Source organism: Myotis myotis, unplaced genomic scaffold (genome assembly GCF_014108235.1).
Source record: "Myotis myotis isolate mMyoMyo1 unplaced genomic scaffold, mMyoMyo1.p scaffold_m19_p_41, whole genome shotgun sequence".
In the NCBI taxonomy this organism is placed as follows: Eukaryota; Metazoa; Chordata; class Mammalia; order Chiroptera; family Vespertilionidae; genus Myotis; species Myotis myotis.
Window position 1 is genome coordinate 1,848,448 of NW_023416348.1, and position 16,132 is coordinate 1,864,579.

The 16,132-nt window shown below is 68.1% G+C and overlaps 2 protein-coding genes across 4 annotated transcripts; both read left to right on the forward strand.

Annotated features, from left to right (window-relative positions):
- Positions 1 to 5,436, forward strand: CRIP2 (cysteine rich protein 2). Of its 3 annotated transcripts, XM_036306430.1 has the most exons (8): positions 1 to 148; positions 2,374 to 2,468; positions 2,581 to 2,638; positions 3,574 to 3,714; positions 3,786 to 3,854; positions 3,948 to 4,042; positions 4,748 to 4,805; positions 4,891 to 5,103. In XM_036306430.1, the coding sequence occupies exons 1-8, from the start codon at positions 106 to 108 to the stop codon at positions 4,956 to 4,958; spliced, it is 627 nt and encodes a 208-aa protein (XP_036162323.1). In that variant the 5' UTR covers positions 1 to 105; the 3' UTR covers positions 4,959 to 5,103. The 3 variants fall into 3 exon arrangements, with proteins under 3 accessions (XP_036162323.1, XP_036162321.1, XP_036162322.1); XM_036306428.1 differs by lacking the exon at positions 3,948 to 4,042 and having other exon boundaries at positions 4,891 to 5,436; XM_036306429.1 differs by lacking the exons at positions 1 to 148; positions 3,948 to 4,042 and adding an exon at positions 360 to 1,508 and having other exon boundaries at positions 4,891 to 5,436.
- A 7,963-nt stretch (positions 5,437 to 13,399) lies between these two features.
- CRIP1 (cysteine rich protein 1) lies at positions 13,400 to 15,031 on the forward strand. Its single transcript, XM_036306431.1, has 5 exons — positions 13,400 to 13,549; positions 14,414 to 14,508; positions 14,583 to 14,640; positions 14,733 to 14,779; positions 14,906 to 15,031. The coding sequence occupies exons 1-4, from the start codon at positions 13,510 to 13,512 to the stop codon at positions 14,771 to 14,773; spliced, it is 234 nt and encodes a 77-aa protein (XP_036162324.1). The 5' UTR covers positions 13,400 to 13,509; the 3' UTR covers positions 14,774 to 14,779; positions 14,906 to 15,031.
- Positions 15,032 to 16,132: the final 1,101 nt, after the last annotated feature.

Below are 16,132 nucleotides of genomic sequence, written 5' to 3' on the forward strand. Positions count from 1 at the left end.
CCGGCGGGCGGGGCGGGCGGGGCGGGCGGGGCGGCCAAGGCGGCGGCGGCGACGCGGAGACGGGCGCGGGCCGAGGGCGCGAGCCGACCGGGTGCACCGACGACCATGGCCTCCAAGTGCCCCAAGTGCGACAAGACCGTGTACTTTGGTGAGTGCCCGGCCCGGCCGCGCCCGGCCCGCCCCGCGCAGCCTCGGCTGCAGCCCGCGCCGCCCCGCGGAGCCCCGTGCGCCCGGCCGCCGCCCTGGGATGCGCGGCCCCCGTCGGATCCGCCGCGCGGCCCGTTCGGGTGCGGCCGGGGCTGGAGCTGAGCCGGGGTGGGGGCGGCCACGCCCGGACCCAGAAACGGCCGGTGGGGGGTGGGGCGCGGGCGCGCGTGGCCCCCGGGATGAGGCCGGAGTTGGGGGAGCGTCCCGGGTCCCGGGCGCGTCGCGGTCTCGGGAGGCGCCGAGCGGAGCGCGGGTCAGGCGGGCCCCGTGCTCGGAGCGCCTCCCTCGCTCTCCGACTTTCTGGGACCTTTCCCGCGCACCCCGCTTCGCCCACCCGCGCACACATGACATGGCCCGGCCGGCGTGGCCCCAGAGAACCCCCACCCTCACTCTGGCCTCAGCCCACGCTGGGCCGGGGCAGATCCGGGCTCGCTCTGGACTCGGGCCACGCGGGGGCGGCCTTGGCCTCTTCCCCCGCGTGTCCCAACCTGCTTCCTTGGTGCGAGTCCCCCAGGACTTCCCCACGGGCGGAGCGGGGCACGAGCGAGTTCCCCTGACCGCCCCCCGGTCAGAACAGCCCAGGACAGAAGCGGGCAGAGGGGCGGGGGTTGGCGCTCTCCCATCCCCGCTCCGCCCCTCCCACCCGCCTGCGAAGAGGGGAGACCTGGCCAGAAGGCAGGATGGCCAGACGGGTGGGGACAGACAAGGGCCCCTTTCCTGGTCACCCTGGAGCAGTGGTCAGGGGCCAGGGTGGGGACAGGCCGAGTGAGGGAAGCCTCCTGGCCTCCCTGCTGACGGCCCGGGGCCGGAGGAGGCGGCGGCCAGCGGTTGTTTGCTGTTCCCAGAGGGAGGGACCGGATTTGGCCTGGAGAGCCGCTGGCCTGGCCGGGAGCCGAGGGGCTTCCTGCCGCCGCCGCCTCCCAGGAGCCCTCAGCCCTCGGTCCACCCCAGCGAGGGCTCCTGCCGGGGGTGCAGGGCAGGAGACAGCCCCCGGGTCCTCCTGCCCACCCTGCTGCCAGGTTTGCCCCCAGCTGCCCTCCCGCTGGGTGGACAGTCCTGTAGATGAGGCGGAAAAATGCGCTGCCAGCCTGGGCGGCTGGGCTCCTAGCAGGAAACAAAGGCGCTCAGACCCGCTGGCGGCTGTCCTGGCCGGAGGCGCTGGCGGCGGAGGGGGGGCGGGATCCTGCCCACCGCCCAGCAGGCTGCGCCCCAGCACCCTCTCCTCAGTAGCCGACACCTGAGTGTGAGCAGAGTGGGACGGGGATACTGTGCCTTTGTGTCCCCAACAATGGTGCGGCCAGGTGGGGTGGCCGTTCCTTTCCAAGCCATAGGCCCCGTGAAGTCTGTCTCCCCAGCTCGGCCAGCAATGTGCGGCTGTTGACCTGTCCCTGGGTCTAAGGGTCATCCCCTGCCCTGAGTGGCCACGTCCCAGAACCCCAGGTGCAGGTGGCGGTGGTGACCCTGACCTGGCCAGGGGAACGGGCGAGGACTCGGCTGGCACCGTCCGAACAGCCTTGGGCTCCCGAGCTCCCGCCTTGCCCTGGTGGGGGACTGAGGGACCCTAGGGGAGGCCCGGCCCAGCAACACCTCTGTGTGAGGCGGACAGAGCTGCTGGCCGCCTGCCCCCACCCGGAATTCCGGCTGCTCCCCGGCCTTTCTTCCTGCCCTCTCCTCGGCCCTTTTCCTGCCATGCACCCTGGAGAGCCCCCCACTTCCCTTCGTTAGGAGATGGCCAAGCAGCCCCAGCACCGTGTGGGGGGATGGGGAGGGGGCCGGCCGACCCTCAGCAGCTGGTCCCAGACCCCGGGCTCCACAGCAGCAGCTGGAGGCAGTGGGTGGGGACGCTCAGGGCCAAGTGCAGACAGGCAGGCTCCTGTCCCTCGGTCCCTCCTGGGGGTGGAACTGGCCTCCCCACAGGGGTCTGGAGGCTCAGGGCCTCTCCCCCAGACCGGGGCCTCTGCCAGCTCCACCGGAGCCTGACTGGGGGTTCGGGGCTGGTCAGGGATGTGTGTGAGGGAGACGGTGAGGCAGGTGTGATGCTGGGGTTACTGATGACCCTCCAGCTCACAGCCCTGGGGCAGTGAGGGCCACCCAGACCAGGGGGACAGCGTGGGCCCTGAGGAGGAGAGGGGGTGCATGGCGGGCTCTGACCTCCTGTCCCCCCAGCTGAGAAGGTGAGCTCGCTGGGCAAGGACTGGCACAAGTTCTGCCTGAAGTGTGAGCGCTGCAGCAAGACGCTGACGCCCGGGGGCCATGCCGAGGTGAGCCTCCCTCTGGGGCTGGGCTGGGGCCACATGGCTCTCCCCCCGCGCGGGTCGGGGGTCAGTGGGCCCAGGCACCGCCCTCACCCCGTGCCCCATGCCCTCCACCTAGCATGACGGGAAGCCGTTCTGCCACAAGCCCTGCTATGCCACGCTGTTCGGACCCAAAGGTGAGCCCAGGTGGCCACCCCGCTGGCTCTGCTCTGGCTGCCGGGGAGAGGGTGTGTGTGGGGGGCCTGGGGGGCCCTTTCCAGGACTGTCCCAGCTCACGGTGCCCCCTGGGAGAGGGTCCTGACCCCAATAGGATGGGCCGTAGAGAGCCATTTTCTTTTCTTTCTTTCTTTTTTTTTTTAAACATATTTTATTGATTTTTTACAGAGAGGAAGGGAGAGAGAGAGCTAGAAACATCGATGAGAGAGAAACATCGATCAGCTGCCTCCTGCACATCTCCCACTGGGGATGTGCCCGCAACCCAGGTACATGCCCCCGACCGGAATCGAACCTGGGACCTTTCAGTCCGCAGGCCGACGCTCTATCCACTGAGCCAAACTGGTTTCGGCCTTTTCTTTCTTTTTTTTAAAAAAATATTATTATTGCCCTGGTCGGTGTGGCTCAGTGGATAGAGCATCCGCCTGCAGACTGAAGGTTCTTGGGTTCAGTTCCGGTCAAGGGCACATGCCCTGGTTGCGGGCTCAATCCACGATAGGGACATGCTGGAGGCAGCCAATCAATGATTCTCTCTCATCATTGGTGTTTCAATCTCTCCCTTCCTCTCTCTGAAATAAATAAAAAATATTTTAAAAATAAATAAATATTATTATTCATTTCAGAGAGGAAGGGAGAGAGATAGAAACATCAAGGTTGAGAGAGAATCATTGATCAGCTGCCTCCTGCACACCCCACACCAGGGATGGAGCCCGCAACCCGGGCACGTGCCCTGACCGGGAATCGAACTGTGACCTCCTGGTTCATAGGTTGATGCTCAATCACAGCCCCGCTGGCCGGGCTGAGGGCCATTTTCTGAGAAGCTGGGTGCGGTGTGAGCCCTGGGTGGTGGGCGAGGGCACGGGCCACCCCCCCACACACCGTGCCTGCCTCCCCCCAGGTGTGAACATCGGGGGTGCCGGCTCCTACATCTACGAGAAGCCCGCTGTAGAGGGCCCACAGGTCACTGGCCCCATCGAGGTGCCCGTGGCCCGAGCGGAGGAGCGGAAGGCGAGTGGCCCCCCAAAGGGGCCCAGCAAAGGTGGGCCGGGCTCTGCGTGGAGGGGGAGGTTCGGGAGCCCCTTGGCAGCCCTGACTCGCCTCCCCCCACAGCCTCCAGCGTCACCACCTTCACTGGGGAGCCCAACATGTGTCCTCGCTGCAACAAGAGGGTCTACTTCGGTGAGTGAGCGCCCAGCCCCGCCTCGCCTGGGGAGGGGCCCGCCTGGGGAGCTGCCTGCCCAGGGCCTCGGGTCACCCTCTCCCCCTCCCCAGCCGAGAAGGTGACTTCTCTGGGCAAGGACTGGCACCGGCCGTGCCTGCGCTGTGAGCGCTGCGGGAAGACGCTGACCCCGGGCGGGCACGCGGAGGTGAGGGACGCGCACAGGCTCGCCCAGGGGGCCGGGCTGGACGGGAGGGTCCTGGGCGGGGCGCGCGGGTGGGGATGTGGGGGGGCCGGGCGTTGGGGAGGAGCCTGAGAGGGGCGCCCGGGAGGGGATGTGGGGGGGGGGGGCCGGGCTTTGTGGAGGGGCCTGGGAGGGGCGCGCGGGTGGGGATGTGTGGGGGGGAGCGGGCTGGACGGAGGGGCCTGGGAGGGGCGCCCGGGAGGGGATGCGGGAGGGGGGGGGCAGGCGTTGGGGAGGGGCCTGGGAGGGGCGCCCGGGAGGGGATGCGGGAGGGGGGGGGCAGGCGTTGGGGAGGGGCCGGGGAGGGGCGCCCGGGAGGGGATGCGGGAGGGGGGGGCAGGCGTTGGGGAGGGGCCTGGGAGGGGCGCCCGGGAGGGGATGCGGGAGGGGGGGGCAGGCGTTGGGGAGGGGCCTGGGAGGAGCGCGCGGTGGGGCCCCGGGGCTCCGACCCGAGGGCCGCGCCTGGCGGTGGGGCCTGCCCCCTGGTGGCCAGCGCGGAGGCTCGGTGGCATCGCGCTGTCGGCCCGCCCCGGCCCCCGCCACCGAGCCAGGGGGCTGGTCCTGGCTTTGGGAGCTTTCGGCCCCGGGATGTGTGTGAGGAGGAAGCCACCAGAGCGGGTGGGGACAGGGGAGTCGGGGGACCCCCACCTTACCCCCTCCTGCCCCCAGCACGATGGCCAGCCCTACTGCCACAAGCCCTGCTACGGAATCCTCTTCGGACCCAAGGGTGAGTGTGGCCCGGCGGGTGGGGAACCCGGGCCCCCTCCCCCCCCTCCGCACCCCCAGCACCCCCTTTTGGCCGTTCTCCACAGGAGTGAACACTGGAGCTGTGGGCAGCTACATCTACGACAGGGACCCCGAGGGCAAAGCCCAGCCCTAGGATCCTGCCTGCCCAGGGCCCACTGCTGGGCCCCGGGGGGACCGTGCCCAGCGGCCCAGTCCTGCCTCAGTTGGTCCGGGCCCAAGTCCGGGGCCTGCGTGTTGGGGGAGGAGGACGCCCACGGGCTTCTCCAGAAGAGGCCGCCACCCATGTCCCTAGAGGCGCCTGCCTGTGCCCGCACCGCGACCCCCTTGTGTGTCCTTGGGCCTCCCTGCCTGTGCGACCCACGTGTCTTCATGTCTGTCTCCTGGCCCCGCGTGTCCCCACGGGCCTGGGCGAGCCTCACACTCCCCCTCCTGCTGCCCACGCCTCCCACTGTTATTTATCACCCTTGGCCGGGCGGCCACACCACGCCCCGTGTGTCCCCGGACGGGCCCTCTGCTGTCTCCCACGCTCCTCCCAGGCACCGCCCACCACCCTCCCGTGGCTCACACGCAACGCAGACTTTTGCTCAATAAAATGTTTGAGGATCGCTGGACCAGCGCCGTGCTTCTGGCTGTGGGAGGGACCTGAGCGCAGCACAGGGCCCCGTCTCCGTCCCACCCACGAGGGCTCCCGGCGAGCCTGGCCCGGCTTCTGGGGCAGCAGGTCCTGTTCCCAAGGTTGGCGGTGGCGGGAGGGAGGCTGTTTTGAGCTGTGGGGCCCACACAGGGTGGTGGGAGGCCTCCTGGGAGTGGGGTCCAGGAGTGGAGAGGGGCCTTGATTGCTGAGGTCACCTCCCTGGAGCCTAGGGCTGAGCCTGGACCCCGGGAAATGCCAGCGCTGGGCGTCTGTCAGGAGATGCCTGGGGCCATCAGAGACCCCAGGGTGCGGGAGGGGCCAGCCTGGGCACAGTGGCAGGAGGTATGCCACGTGGGTCTGGGGGGTGGGGAGACAGGTGAGCAGAGGGGTGGATGGCGTGAGGGGGCCTTCAGCCCGGACTGAGCCTGGAATCCCGAGTCTGCCCCCTCTGCTGTGGCTTTCATCGGCTGGGCTAGCAACCTGGTTACCATGGCGGCCAGCCTGCCTCAGCGCTGGTGGTGGCCCAAGAGCGTGCCCAGCCAGCGTCCCCGAGTCTGTGGCTGCGGTAGTGGCGGCGTGGTTGAGGCCTCCCCAGGCGGGGGCTGCAATGCTCTCCCCATTTCAACCGGACCCCCTGGGAGCTCCGAGGAGCCCGCTCCTGGCGGCACATTTCCCTGTAGCTGCAGCTCCTGGGCACCCCGCCAGAGGGCGCGCCTTCCCTGCCCCAGGGCGCCCAGGGGCAGGGACCGCGCAGACCTCCCCGGCCCCCCGGCCCCCAGCACCGGCCCCCAGGTGCCTCTCCCTCCGCGGAGGCCTGGGCGTCTGGGTCTGGTCATCTCCGAGCCGCGGACGGCCGCCCCTCCTGTGCCCCGCACCCTGGCCCTGGACACCGGCCCCTCCCCGCCCACCCAGTTCGCGGCTCAGGCTGAACCTGATGCCAGGCCCTTTGTCCGACGGGCAGCCATCCGTGTCCCTGGGGGCGGAGCGACGGGCTCCGATGTCCGGTAAGGCCCGGCCCCGCCGGGCGCCCAGCGTCCCCCCCACCTGGCCGGAGCCGGGGGTGCGGCCAGGGGTGAAGGGCGGGGGGGGGGGGAGGGCAGGTAACCCCGGCCCCACCCCGGCAGGGCCGGACAGGTAGGGACGCCGACGCGCGCTCGAGGGGCGGGCACCGCCCCTCCCCGTCCCAGCGCCCCAGGGAGAACCGACTCCCCGAGCGCCCCCGCCGCGGCCCGGGGCGGCTCCCGGTGTCCGATGGGAAATTCCTGCGCTGGCGGCGGGGGGCGGCGGGGGCGCAGCCGGGCCCTCCCTCGGGAGCCTGCATGGAAACTATGCGGGAGGAGACGCGGTGCCGGGCGCGCCGGGCCCCAAACTGGGGGCGGGGCGGGGAGGGGGGTGGCGGGACCCACGTGCACGGAAGGCCCGCCCAGCCCCGCGTGGGAGGGGGGGCAGTGGTCGCCTGAACGCGGAGCACTCCCGCCCCCACCGTCTGGCCAAGGAGGGCGCGCCCCGTTTCCTGCGGGCGGAGGATGACGCGCCGCCGTATTTGTTTCCAAGGGGTTGTTATGGAAACCGGGGCGGGGCCGCTACTGTGGGGCTTGGCGAGGCTTCCCTGGCGCGTAGGTGGGGGACGGGGCCCCCCAGCGAGACAGGTGCTTCCTCCTCCGGCTCCCGAAGCCCTGGCCGCATCCGCAAGAGGCAGGGGACGTGCCCCCGCCGGTTGGCTCAGTGGGTAGAGCGCAGGCCTGCGGACTGAAGGCTCTCCGGTTCCATTCCTGGTTAGGGCACATGCCGGGGTTGTGGGCTGATCCGGATCAATAGTCTCTCTCATCATTGATGTTTCTATCTCTCCCTCTCCCTTCCTCCCTGAAATAAAAATATATTTACAAAAATAAACGATGCCGAAACCGGTTTGGCTCAGTGGATAGAGCGTCGGCCTGCGGACTGAAAGGTCCCAGGTTCGATTCCGGTCAAGGGCATGTGCCTGGGTTTCGGGCATATCCCCAGTAGGAGATGTGCAGGAGGCAGCTGATCGATGTTTCTCTCTCATCGATGTTTCTGACTCTCTATCTCTCTCCCTTCCTCTCTGTAAAAAATCAATAAAATATATTAAAAAATAAAAAAATAAAAAAAATAAGCGATGCACGACCCCTGACCCCTGCTCAGCCAGCGAGGCGGCCCTGAAATGCCATCTGACCACCACCTTGCTGTACCCCCAAACCCCAGGGCTGCGCACAACACCTGACCTCCTTCACCGTCCTGCGCCCCAACCGCCCCCCACCTCCCACTGGTCCAGCTTTCCCATGACTCCTGGCCGGGCCCCTCTAGGTCCCTGCCGCACCCCCTACCTCTGACCTGGGCTGGTGGGGCCCTCTGGCGGGTGCCCCCACTACCCCAGTTCCCTGAGGCCCCCAATTCTCTGGGCAGCCCGCCCCTGCTCCTTGTGGACCCCATGCAGCTCAGACTGGACTCCCTGAACTTCTTAGGAGGGTGGGTGGGGGGTGGGGTGCTCTGCCCTGGGTCTGAGCACCAGCTGCCCATTGGCTGTGGCCCGGGGCTGAGTGCCAGGGCCCCTGGGGGCGAGGTCGGGCGCGGGCTGATGGTTCCAGGGCCAGGTGTGGGCAGCACATTTTCCCAGGCCGGCCTGGCTGTGGGGTGGGCTCGGGGCCCACCAGCAGGCCCAGCAGCTGGCCTGGTGTGGGTGGAATTCGAGGCAGTTTTGCATGGGCTTTGGCTCCAGCACGCAGATTCCTGGAACCAGGCTCAGCTGCGCTGTGGGGAGGGCCCCTCTGGCCTCTCTGTGGACCCCAGGCTGGCCGAGGGAGCTCACGGCTGCAGCGCCCCCGCCCTCTGCATGCCAGGCCCTCCCGAGAGGAGCCTTTCTCCCCTGTGGGCCCAGCAGAACCTTTCTGGGAAAGGGCATCTGTCTGCCCCTCCCCCAGGCCTCAGGGCCAAGAGGGGCGTTGGGCCCAGCAGGCCTGCCCTGGGACCAGACCTTGGGGCAGACAGGGGTTCCCCGGAGACAAAAGCTGCTGAAAATAGGCCCTGGGAATGTCTGAGTCCTTCACTCGGCTAGGCCTGGGGGGCGGCAGGGCTGGAGCCGCAGGAGCTGCTCTGGTCTCCAGGCTCTGCGTCCTGGGCACGTATTGACTGCTCAGGGCACCTGTGTGTGTGCAAGAGCAGGGGACATTCTTGCACCTGTCCACACCCCTGGCTCATTGGGACCGAGCAGCCCGAGCAGCTGACCTGGAGGCCAGGGCGGGGCGCTGGGCGTGGCTTCGGGGGTGAGGCCTGAGGCCGGAGCACGTGCTGCCCAGCCCTGAGGAGCAGAACTTTCCCCGTGGGGTGGGCGGCTGCTGTGTGGATTCCTCAGAGGTCACTGGCCCAGCCCTGCCGCCAGGCCTGCGGCCTCCAGGAGGCAGGTCCTGCCTGGTTCCCGCCTGCCCCCGCCCAGCCTCAGTGGCCTGTGAGGATGGGGAGGGGTGCAGAGGGAAGGGAGCAGGTGGCGGCGGCCTTGGCTCTGTACCCAGGACCCTGCTTTGGCCTCCCCAGAGCTCAGGCCCTCGGTACCCTCCTGCTGTGCTGGCACAGCGCTGGTGTTCTGGGCACAGGAGCAGCCGGGGGCACGCAGCTGGGTGCTTTGTGTCCTAGCCTGGCCGCTCTGTCCTTCATGCTGCAGACAAGGCCCTGGGGCCTGCTGGCCGCTGCTGGGAGCACTGGGCGGGCAAGTTGGGGCCGCACCTTGGGGTATGTGAGGGGGTTCAGTTCTTCCATTTGTTCCTGCAACATGTGCCACTAGCACCCACAAAAGAGTGGGGTCAGGGGTGGAGGGCCTGACAAGGCCCTGCACTGGCCCCTGGTCCTGCGTCCAGTGGACCCAGGTGGATCGGGTCAGCACCGCTCCCCACTGCATCCTGGGCCGGTACCCTGGCACAAGCAGGAGGCCTGCACCTGGTGGGGCCCAGGGCTGGGGGGTGCCGAGAGGCCACGCCTCAGACGGAAATGGAGTCTGGGGGAGGCAGGGGCTGTCCACCACGGCCCCCCGGAGCTGGTATGGGGCCCCCCACTCCATGGGCAGGCGGGAAAGATTGGGGGCTCAGGGGAATTGGAGGGGCACACCAGCCTGTGGATGAAGCTTTGGGAGGGCTCGTGTGTGTGTGTGTGTGTGTGTGTGTGTGTGTGTGTGTCCCTGAGTGTGTGTGTCCCTGAGTGTGTGTGTGTCCCTGAGTTTGTGTGTGTCCCTGAGTGTGTGTGTCCCTGAGTGTGTGTGTGTGTCCCTGAGTGTGTGTGTCCCTGAGTGTGTGTGTGTGTCCCTGAGTGTGTGTGTGTCCCTGAGTGTGTGTGTCCCTGAGTGTGTGTCCCTGTGTGTCCCTGAGTGTGTGTCCCTGAGTGTGTGTGTGTGTCCCTGAGTGTGTGTCCCTGAGTGTGTGTGTCCCTGAGTGTGTGTGTCCCTGAGTGTGTGTGTGTCCCTGAGTGTGTGTCCCTGAGTGTGTGTCCCTGAGTGTGTGTGTGTCCCTGAGTGTGTGCCCTGAGTGTGTGTGTGTCCCTGAGTGTGTGTGTCCCGTGTGTCCCTGAGTGTGTGTGTCCCTGTGTGTCCCTGAGTGTGTGTCCCTGAGTGTGTGTCCCTGAGTGTGTGTGTGTCCCTGAGTGTGTGTGTGTCCCTGAGTGTGTGTCCCTGTGTGTCCCTGAGTGGTGTCCTGAGTGTGTGTGTGTGTCCCTGAGTGTGTGTGTGTCCCTGAGTGTGTGTGTCCCTGTGTGTCCCTGAGTGTTTGTCCCTGAGTGTGTGTGTGTCCCTGAGTGTGTGTATCCCTGTGTGTCCCTGCGTGTGTGTGTGTCCCTGAGTGTGTGTGTGTCCCTGAGTGTGTGTGTCCCTGTGTGTCCCTGAGTGTGTGTCCCTGAGTGTGTGTGTGTCCCTGAGTGTGTGTGTCCCTGTGTGTCCCTGAGTGTGTGTCCCTGAGTGTGTGTGTGTCCCTGAGTGTGTGTGTGTCCCTGAGTGTGTGTCCCTGAGTGTGTGTGTGTCCCTGAGTGTGTGTGTCCCTGTGTGTCCCTGAGTGTGTGTCCCTGAGTGTGTGTGTGTCCCTGAGTGTGTGTGTGTCCCTGAGTGTGTGTGTCCCTGTGTGTCCCTGAGTGTGTGTCCCTGAGTGTGTGTGTGTCCCTGAGTGTGTGTGTGTCCCTGAGTGTGTGTGTGTGTGAATCCAGTGTTGGAAAAACCACGCTGCGTACCAACCAGAGGGCGAGGCCATGGCCCTCTCCCCTGCCCCTGTGTTTCCCGCCCTGTGACCATGGCAACGGCAATAACAGCAGGACTCATCACCCAGGTTTTCAAGGGGGGGCTTCCACACAGGGTGAGGTTGGAGTTGCAGTGGGAGGAGGGGAGAGGAGGACGGACGCTGGTGCACTGCCCCCCTGCCCTGAGCTGGGGCGTGGGTGGGTGGGTGGGGTGTGGGCTGGGCAGAGATATGGGAAGCCAAGTTGTCTGAGAGGAGCCTGTGCCCCCAGCCACAGGTGAGCCCACAGACAAGGACACACACACACACACACACACACACACACACACACACACGCGGCCGCACAAGTCCGCGCACCCATCACTGGCTGACCCTCTAGACCAGCGGTTCTCATCGAACGACCCTTTCACAGGGGTCGCCTAAGACCATCCTGCATATCAGATACTTACACTACGATTCATAACAGTAGCCACATTACAGTTATGAAGTAGCAACGAAAATAATGTTATGGTCAGGTCACAACATGAGGAACTGTCTTTAAAGGGCCAGAGGGTTGAGAACCACTGCTGTAGACGGAGCCGCCTGGCCCAAGGCCTCCCCCAGCGCACCAGGGAGGCCGCTTCCTGGGACCTGCAGGTGGTGTGTGCAGCCTGTGTGGCCTGGGACAGAAGCCCATCTCCCCCCTGCCCTGCCCCCATGACCACTGGCCTCCTCCTTCCTCCTGTGCTCGGGGATCCGGAGCCAGGAGATGACAGCACTCAGGGCCCGCCCTGTGGCTCCGCGGCCGCTGCCTCCGCGAAGGCCTGGGCGGCACCCAGGGCGGCGGGAGCACGGGGAGCGTCCGGCCAGTGGCCTTTGCTCCAGGGACCACAGTGAGGTGCCCAAGTGCCGGCAGATAGGGCCGCGGCCCCCGTGTGGCAGGAGCAGACCAGGGAGGGTGGGCGGGCGGGAGACTGGGGGTCCCACCAGGGCAGAGCAGGCACCCTGCTCCCGAGGGCAGGGGACAGCCAGCCACTGAGGGGTCCCAGGACCCGGGGCCTGAGACAGAAGCCCATCTCCCCCACTGCCCTGCCCCCATGACCACTGGCCTCCTCCTTTCTCCTGTGCTCGGGGATCCGGAGCCAGGAGATGACAGCACTCAGGGCACACAGGCTGCACACACCACCTGCAGATCCCAGGCAGCGGCCCCCCTGGTGCGCTGGGCGGAGGCCTTGGTGCCAGGCGGCTCCGTCTACAGCAGTGGTTCTCAACCTTCTGGCCCTTTAAATACAGAGCCCCAGAGGGGGCAGAACGGCGGCCTCAGAGGGGGGGTCCCGGGGAGGAGGGAGCCAGCTGAGAGAGGTGGGGGCGCAGGCCATGGGGCATGGGGTCTAGCGTGGCACCCTCACAGACAGGAGACTCTGGGGTGTGGCCTCCATCACCCATGAACCCTGGGAGCTCCCACCCTCATACAAGCTGGGCTCCTGGGGTGGGTGGAGGTGTTGAGATGGGGGCTCCCAGGATCCGGCTGCAGGGCTTGGGGGCAGGCAGGTGGGCTTCAGGGAGGGGGAGGCCAGGAGCCCCTGAGCCCTGTGGGAAGGTGGTCCCCTCCACAGGGACGCGGAGAGGGGCCCAGGGATGATGTGCTTTGGGGGATGGGTGTGTTGAGGGGAGATGAGGACGCTGGTAGGGGTGGTGGCCCGGGGAGGAGCCCTAGGCAGAGGGGAGGGAAAGCTGGGGCAGGCGGGGGGAGGGCTGGTGAAGCCAAGAAGCTGGGTGTGGCACGGGCGCTTGGGAGCAGGGGGGACAGCCCCTCCCCCAGCACAGACCGGGAGGGCCTGAGTGACAAGGCGGGAGCGGGGTTGAGGATTTTCAGGGAGCGTCCCCCGTGTCCCACCTGCACCCTGGCGCTGGCGGTGCAAGGATGGCTGGGGACCCCGGGCCCAGCCCCAGCCCCCTGGACCCACCCCATTCCCTGGGTGGGCGGGTCCCCAGGTCTCTGCCTGGCACGGGGAGGCGTGGGCCAGCGTGTCCAGGTCAGCGAACTCGGGCGCCCCGCCCCTAGGCGCTTCCCCGGAGAAGAGGACACCCCCACCCCCACCCCACCCCCACCCCGGGGGCTGGACTCTGGAGACAGCCTAGGTGGGGCGCCCACCATCCCCCCAGCCCCGGGCCCAGCCGTGCTGTCTCCCGAAAGGGGGGACCCGCCCCCCTGCAGTTCCCTCTCCGAATCCCTCCGGGACGTCCCCACTGCGCGATGGGATTCCCAGGGGGTGGGTGTCCCGCGGAGGGGCGGGCCCGGGTGGGGAAGGCCTGGGGGAGTTCCTGGGGGAGTTCCTGGTGGCCTCCCCGCCCTCCCCCCCCCCCCGCGGGCTCCCCGGCGGCTCCAGCCTCTGCCCCAGGGACTGGGAGGGAGTGGGGTGTGGCCGCACCTGCCGGCCTCTCACAGGTGAGCCCTCCCGCCCGCTCCCGCCCGTCCCCTGGGGCTCCAGCCGGTGGGGAGCCCCGTGCGCACATCCTGGACTCGGCGGACGCCGCCCGGGGCCAGGGGTGGGGCTGGGCCCCGGGGTCCCCACGGTCGCCCGCGCACCGAGCCTAGCGGTCCGCTCCGCCAAGCCCGGCGCCTGCCCGGAGGTGGGGATGGGCCCGGCTGACCTTTCTCCGCCCCCCGACTTGGAGCCGAGGTCCTTGGGTCCCGGCCCAGAGTTGGGGGGCGGGGCGCGAGGGGCGGACCTCCCAGAGGCGGGGTCCCAGGTTCCCTGAAAGGCGAGCGCCCCGCGGGACCCACCCAGTCCGCGCGCCTCCCGGTTCCCGCCGTCCGTCCGTCCGCCCGCGCCGCCGCCGCCATGCCCAAGTGCCCCAAGTGCCAGAAGGAGGTGTACTTCGGTGAGCGCCCCCGCCCCCCACCGCGGCCCCCCCGAGCCCGGCCACGGGAAAGCGCCCCGTCCGCGGCCGCCGAGTGTGCAGACGCCCTGCGTCTCCCGCCTCCGGGTCTCCCCATCTTTAGTCCGGGTTTCTCCTGCCTCCTCCTCCTGGGCGCAGCCTGGGCGGGGACCCCGAGGGGAGAAGGATCGCGGGGTCCGGCCGCCCCTCCCAGCCCCGCGCCGAGTGAAAACAGACCCGGAAACCCGCGCCCCGGGCGCTGTCCCCGGCGCTGCGGCCCCGCGGGGGCCGCCTTCCCGCCCTGCGCCCGGGTCCCACCCGCCGGGTCCCGCCCTGAGAGGCGCAGGAGGAAGTGGGAAGTCGGCGGGGCCACGGAGAGGGCGCCCCGCAGGCCCCACCCCGCGGGTGCAGAGTCTGAGGGCTCCGCCCCAGCCAGGCCTCCTGACCCCCAGGCCCGCCCGCAGCCCAGGGCCAGCGCCCTCCCATCTGCTTGGCTGGACGCACCCGCACCCCGGGGACTGGAGGGCCAAAGGCCATCGTGCCCTGGCCGCTGTGGCTCAGTGGATAGAGCATCGGCCTGCAAACTGAAGGGTCCCGTCAAGGCCACCACAGGTCGGCCTCGGGCTGCATCCCCAATGGGGGCCTGCAGGAGGCAGCTGATCAATGAATCTGATCATTGAGTCTCTCCTTCTCCCTTCCTCTCTGAAATCAGTAAAAATATTTAAAAACAAACAAACAAAACCCACAAAGGCCATTGAGACTTGGGGTGGGGCCCGGGCGGAGGTGGCCAGAGAGCGGGAGCGAGAGGAGGGGTGCGCCCTGCGCCCCAGGGCAGCGTCTCAGGGGAACCTGTCTGCCCTTTTGCAGCCGAGCGGGTGACGTCCCTGGGGAAGGACTGGCACCGGCCCTGCCTCAAGTGTGAGAAGTGCGGGAAGACCCTGACCTCGGGGGGCCATGCCGAGGTAGGCGGGGCCTGAGGGCAGCAGGGGTGGGGGAGAAGGGGGGGGACAGCCCCTCATGGCCTCTCTCTCTGCAGCATGAAGGCAAGCCCTACTGCAACCACCCCTGCTACGCGGCCATGTTCGGACCCAAAGGTAAGCTCCCCGAGGCCCCATGGGCCCCCCACGCCGGACCCAGCCGCCCAGGCCTCTGGCCACCTCTCACCTGCACGCTGTTTTCTCTGTAGGCTTTGGTCGAGGTGGCGCTGAGAGTCACACCTTCAAGTAGACCCAGGTACACCCCACCCTGATCCCCAGACCAGCCAGCCCTCAGGATGGCCCTTCACCCCCCGCCCACCCCCCGTCCACCCCCCCGTCCTGAGCGAAGCCTGCCCCTACCTCTGCCCCTGTCTCCCCGCAGGTTGTGGAGACCCCACCCCTGGCTGCCCCCTGGACCTGGACTGCTGCCCCTCCAGGCTGATGCCCAGCCGTAACTCCTGGGGCTCCACAGACCCCACGCCCTCAATAAACCCGAACGGGAAGCCTGCCTGTGTGTGCCTGTTGTTGGGGGGGGGGGGGGATCCTGACGCGGCACCCTGTGCCCTGGGGGGTCTGCAGGGGCCACTGCAGGCTGCAGCGCCCTCTGCGGGGAGTGGCTGGCCACCCTGGGCAGCCCCATGGGGCCCAGCTCTCAGGCCCCAAGGTGCCCAGCCCCATGGGGCGAGGGGAAGGCATGGGCAGCCAACAGGTCAGCGGGAACACCAGGCCCCGGGGCAGGAGTGGGAGGCCAGTGCAGGGTGAGTCAGCTGAGCTCGCGCTGGTTCCGGTTTTGAGCTTCGGGGAGCTGTGGTGGGGTGTCCTCGCCCGCCCTCCCCACTTCTTGCTGACCCAACCCTGTTCCCATCCTCACTCATCTCCCCACCGGACACCACTGCCCCTCACTGGCCTCGTTCCCGGGACTACCCAGTGGCCGCCGCCGAATGGGGCATTTGAGGACTGGCTGTGCAGTGACCACTGGGGGCTTTTTGGAAACTCCCATGTCAGTTCGGCCGCAGCTGGGGACTTGGCCAACCCCAGAGCCCTCCCCACGTCCCCTGCCCCCCCCCCGCCTCCCCCCCCAGCCCGCCACTCCCCCTTCGGCCTGCAGCCGCCACTCCTCCCTCCGGAGTCTCTGCTGACCTCTCTGCTGAGAGAGCCAGAGGGGTGATCTCAGCCTGAGGCCGCTGCCCCAGGGCCTTGGTGGGGCTCCTGCAGGCCTGGCCCGACAGGCTGGGGGCGGACAGGCCGGGGGAGGGGGTGTGTGTGTGGGGGGTGCGGACAGGCTGGGGGGCCAACAGGCTGGGGGCGGACAGGTTGGGGGGGCGAACAGGCTGGGGGGGCGGCGGGCGGGGCTGAAAGGCAGCTCGCAGTGAGGGGTGTGAGACAGACAGGCGGGTGATTTGCCCTGGCCAGGCAGCTCAGTTGGTTGGAGCGTCCCGGACATCGAAAGGTTTAGTTTCATTCCCACTCAGGGTATGTACCTAGGTTGTGGGTTCGATCCTCCCTCGGGACATGTATGGGAGGCAACTGATAGATGTGTTTCTCTCCCTCCCTCTGAAAATCGATAAAAATATAGCCTCGGGCCGTAGCTGGTTCTCAGTGGTTAGAG